The following is a 5,169-nucleotide window of genomic DNA, read 5'->3' as shown; positions in this document are numbered from 1 at the left end:
TACTAAACATAAATAATAATTACTTCTACTAAATCTCAATTCAAAATTTTTTTTATGCATTGTACAGGAAAGGAGAAAGACGTTTAATACCGCGTTTTAAAAGACCGTTGGCGGTTTTCACAGTTACCACGCGTGCTATACCGTCGGAACCTTTATGTACTTCCGTAACGCGTCCTAAAGGCCATTTGAGAAGTGGGGCGTTATCTTCGCGGAGAATGACTAAAGTACCCAGGCTTATGTCGTCGGTTGTAACTCTGTTCCACTTTTTTCTAATTGTCTGTTCATTTAAATATTCCTTGTTCCAACGATTCCAAAAATGTTGTTTCATCTGCTGGACATGTTGCCATTGTGATAGACGTCCAGATGGTATATCCCGATAATCATCCTCTGGTAAACTCGTAAATGAGTCACCAATTAAAAAATGGCCAGGTGTGAGATTGCGCAAAATAACGATACTCGGGGATTCTTTTCCATGGTTTTCACGTATATACACTCGCCGTAAGCCTTTTCGCTCGCATCGCAGAAACCGTGCATTTGTATTTCTTTTCCGTCGCCCGCGACGTTTCGCGTGAATCTTATCTTCTCGAGCGTGGGGAGGTTTCGTCGAAAAGTTTGCCACATCTCGTACATATCGGCTAGGACTTCTTCGTCCCACGATGATTTTAATTGCCATAGACTTTGCATCACGATTTTGGCGTTGATTACTACCGGAGCTAACAAACCTAATGGATCGAATAGTTGCGATATTTCGTATAATATGCTACGCTTAGTGATCCTTGTTTTATCATTTACTCTCTTTACCGTATATCCTATGTTATCCTCGGCCGCGTCCCAATTAATACCTAAAGTTTTAACGGTGCTTGACGAATCCAGGCTCACTATATTATTATCGGTAGTCTCTAAATTCTCTAAAATTTCTACGCAATTAGAAGCCCATTGTCTCAGGTGCATACCTGCTCTCTTGGTTATTCGATTTAATTCATCGCGGATTTGTTTCGCTTCTCTAACTGTATGTGCTCCTGTTAATAAATTATTCACATAAAAATCCTCTTTAAGTACGATAGCGGCATTTGGAAATTGCTAAAATTCGTCGCTCGCGAGTTGATGCAATGTTCGCGTTGCTGAAAACGACGCGGAGGCGGTTCCGTAAGTTACCGTGTTTAACCTATACGTTCTCACGGGTTCGTTCCTATTCGGGCGCCAAAAAATATTTTGATATTTGCGATCACGTGGGTCCATTCTTATTTGCCGGTACATTTTCGCGATTTCCGCGGTTATCGCGATAGCGCGCGATCTAAACCTTACAAAAAGTGTAAAAAGGTCCTCCTGTATTGTTGGACCAACCATTAAGACATTATTTAACGACCTTCCGATGGTTGTCTTTGCCGACGCGTCAAAAACTACTCGCAACTTGGTGGTAAGACTGGTATGTTTTAATACGGCATGATGAGGCAAATAGTATCCTTCTTCGCGGGATGCTCCTTCTATCCTTGTCATATGCTTTAGTTCCTCATATTCAGATAAAAACCTTGTGAACTCATCTTTCATCTCAGGCTTGCGCGATAACGACCGTTCTAGCGCGTGAAATCTTCGCAGCGCGTTCGCGTAAGAATCGCCTAACTGTCGATCCTCTTCCTTAAAAGGCAATCTTACCATATATCTGCCCGATTCATCCCGTCGCGTATTGTTTTTATAATGAACTTCGCATAAATTTTCCTCATGCGATCGAATATTATTATCCGCTATTTCCTCAATTTTCCAAAAATTTTCTAATTGTGATTGTAACTCGATGGACAACTAACGCTCTGTGGAATATGCGTGGTCCCTGCGTTCATAACGAGCCAACCTAATACCGTTTTTTGTGCTATTAGACCGTCACTTAATCGGATGGTCTGACCCGAGCGCCATAAGGACGCAAAGATTTCGATCCCTAGAATCGCGTCCCTAGAATTCGTGGGTTGATGAAATTCGGGATCTGCCAATTGGATCCCTGCCGGAATGACTAACTCTTCTCGCGGAATTCGTTGAGCGGGCAACCGATTCGTTACGGTTGGTAGAAGTAAAAACTTTAACCTTATTGCGTAATCTTCAGTTCGCGATTTCATAATTGTCTCGATCGCCTGGCTAACTTTAGTTCTAGTTTGGTTTAATCCCGATATCGGTACGTCCACGTCTTGTGTGGCTATACGTAGAAGATTCGCGAACCGGATCGTTAGAAAATGTGCTTCGGAACCCGAATCCAGGAGTACACGGCACTCGTGTGGCCTTCCGTCGCGATCTAACAAGTGCACCACCGCCGTTAGTAACAACGCGGGTGCTTGCGAGTGACTGAGCCGTACTTGTGCATCCTGCATTCTCAATGCCCCTTGGATGCAATTACTCGTGGTGCCCACCGTTGCACTTGCTGCAACGGTCTCTCTTATATGCAACAACTCATGATGTCCGCCTTTGCACTTCCTGCAACGATCCTTCTTGCATACATTAAATCGATGACCCGCTTGAAGACAATTCAAGCATAAATTGGCATTAACCACGATTTTTTTGCGAACCTCAGGTTCCGCCCTAAGCAATTGCTCGCACTCCGTAGTATGATGCCTATCGCGAAATATGCCACACAAAATAGGTACACGAGTGGAATACGCTTGAAGTGGTTGTTGTCTTCTTCGATCAGTATTTCGCAGCCAATTTCGCGGACTGTTAAAAATAGGCTCGTTACGCAATGTTCTCCTAGACCGAAGCTGAATCCTATCGGGCTTTGTCGGCGCGTTCATACGTTCAATCCTTCTATTCCTTTCCGTCGATTTAGTGATTAATAACGCCTTTCCTCTCTCGCGTAAAAAAACCACAAACTCTTCTACCGTAGGTAATGTGTCTCGCGATCGCTGTTCCTCCCATCGGAGGCGAGTAGCCGAATTTACTCGCGAGAAATGCGCGGAAATGGTAAACTGATCGACGAACGACTTTTTAGTTGTTAATAACGATCCGTAATTCGCATTCAACGCATCGGACGCGGCGATTAATGACTCGGGGAAGTCATCGTTAATCGGAGGGCCTTCCAAAATGGCCTGCACGTGCTTATTAATTAATATTAGCGGATCGTTGTAATAGTCGGTCAATGTCTTCCACGCTATGGGATAATTATCTGCGGTAATTTCGAGCGCACGTATCTTCTCAGCGGCCGGTCCCGATAAACATGATTTTAGATAGCTAAACTTTTGTATATCCCGAAGTTCGGAATTCTTTTCTATCACCGATTGGAACGCGTCCACAAAATTCGGCCATTCTTCGTGTTGCCCGCCGAACCAAAGCAACTGCACCGTTAGTATCCTATAATTATTATCTATGGACGGATTGTTAGCCACTATGCCCGTATGAGAAATCAAACTCGCGGCAGGTGAATTTGTACTTTGAACACTTATTGTTTTGAATCTTTCTACTACTAACTCGGCTTTGGCTTTGATCTCGAAAGCGCTTTCTAAATTTGCGTTAATCTCCTCATATAATGCTTGTTCGATATTTTCGGGCGGTGCTTCCAATATTTCCTTCAGTATCACTATATCCTTATCGAGTTCAATGATTCCAACCTTTAATTTTTTAATATCAAGCGGATTTGCGTTATCTACTTCACTTAATAATTTTTTGACTTGTTCGATTCTCCTTTTAATGTGACCGTATCTCAATGCCACGCGTTCGACTTCACTACGCGATTTAGTCGGACGAGGCATTTTCACGACAAAGGCGGAAGGTTAAAGAGAAAAGAGGGGGAATTACAATTTCAAAAAATGTTCACTTAGGAAATCCTTTTGTAAAAACTCACGTGAATCCTCTGGACTAATAAGTGTCTCGTGTTTCGTACTAACAGTCTTGAACAAAGGAAGCTTCTAGGCTTGTAGCGATGACTATCGCTTCTTTGTTGCTCGATCGGAAGTCTTCCGTTTCCTCTTTCTCTTCAGCTTATAGTGGACTGCTTGCACAATGGATGCCGGACGAAGAGTGGGGAGGAAGCTCCCGATCCAGCTCGAAGGATCAAATTTTAATGTTGAACGACCGACGCCTTGTATTGGTACTCCGGTTGTTTTCTTGTCGTCGAAAATGCACTTATAGGTGGATATTGGGAATCGTTTATTTATAAGGAATGAGGGTAGGTGAAAATAAATTAAAATATATTTTTTGAGCCCAGTCAGTACTAATAAGTACGATTTGTTTGGCTCGTTGAAGGGAAAAGCCTTTCAGCATAAAAACCCTGGTTGAAATACAGTTGATGATGTGGTGTCGCTGGCTTGCCTATCGGCAGCTATCGATGATGATAGTATTCCAAAAGCAGAATATAATTCTGGCCACGTGCCTTCTTCTTTGTTCCTTTGTTCCACTGATGTAATAGTAGCGCAGGAGTGTAGTTCTCTTCGATGTGATCGCTCGTAGGTCTCGTGGTAAAATAGCATTAAAGCATGAAAGCACGGGCTTTTATAGAAAAGGACGATGCAACGCGCGGACCAGATACCATAAAGCTAGACAACGTAGCTGTCGATGCATATGATTGGACTAATAGAAATGGTGGGAGAACGCGTGCTATAAGAAAGAAAGCGCCCTGCAAGGAGCTCTCTGCGCGAAATTTCTACGAAGGCAATGCAGATGTTAACTTTTAAAGATGTGGAAGAGTCGCTCCAAGCATTTAGTGGTGACGATACGCTTAGTGTTAAGCGTTGGATGAGAGATTTCGAAGATTTGGCAGAAGTTTGCCAATGGGACAGTACTCGAAAAATTATATATTGTAGACGGCTATTGCGAGGATCGGCGAGATCGTTCGTGCGATACGAGAAATGTGGTAAGTCGTGGAAACAGCTTAAGAAGGCATTGTTGAACGAATTTGCGGAAGTGACAAGTGCATATAAGGTCCACGAGTTACTTAGGAAACGAACGAGGAAAGCTGGAGAATTCTATCAGGAATACATCTACACTATGTGCGAAATTGCTGCTCAAGAAGGACTGGACAAGACAAGTACAATACAGTACATTGTGAATGGTATAGAAGATGAACCATCTAATAAAATGATTTTATACGGGGCAACGACGATTAGCGAGCTGAAACAGAAGTTTACGTTCTATGAGGGAATGAAAGAAGAGCTGATGAAAAAATCGAAGACGCCGAAGGTGCATAAGAGCAAGGAA

General features: G+C 43.0%; 1 protein-coding gene across 1 annotated transcript; it reads right to left on the bottom strand.

The window, feature by feature from the left end:
* Window positions 1–1,769: 1,769 nt before the first annotated feature.
* On the bottom strand, window positions 1,770–3,725 carry LOC122513530. The gene has a single exon (XM_043629937.1). The coding sequence runs from the start codon at window positions 3,723–3,725 to the stop codon at window positions 1,770–1,772; it is 1,956 nt and encodes a 651-aa protein (XP_043485872.1).
* Window positions 3,726–5,169: the final 1,444 nt, after the last annotated feature.

This window comes from Polistes fuscatus, unplaced genomic scaffold, assembly GCF_010416935.1.
Source record: "Polistes fuscatus isolate 324 unplaced genomic scaffold, CU_Pfus_HIC Scaffold12, whole genome shotgun sequence".
NCBI lineage: Eukaryota > Metazoa > Arthropoda > Insecta > Hymenoptera > Vespidae > Polistes > Polistes fuscatus.
The sequence above is the reverse complement of the archived record's forward strand: the minus strand, read 5'-3'. Positions and strand labels throughout refer to the sequence as shown.

Coding starts and splice junctions, on each gene's coding strand:
- LOC122513530 (XM_043629937.1), bottom strand. CDS start 3,725: ATGCCTCGTCCGACTAAATCGCGTAGTGAAGTCGAACGCGTGGCATTG.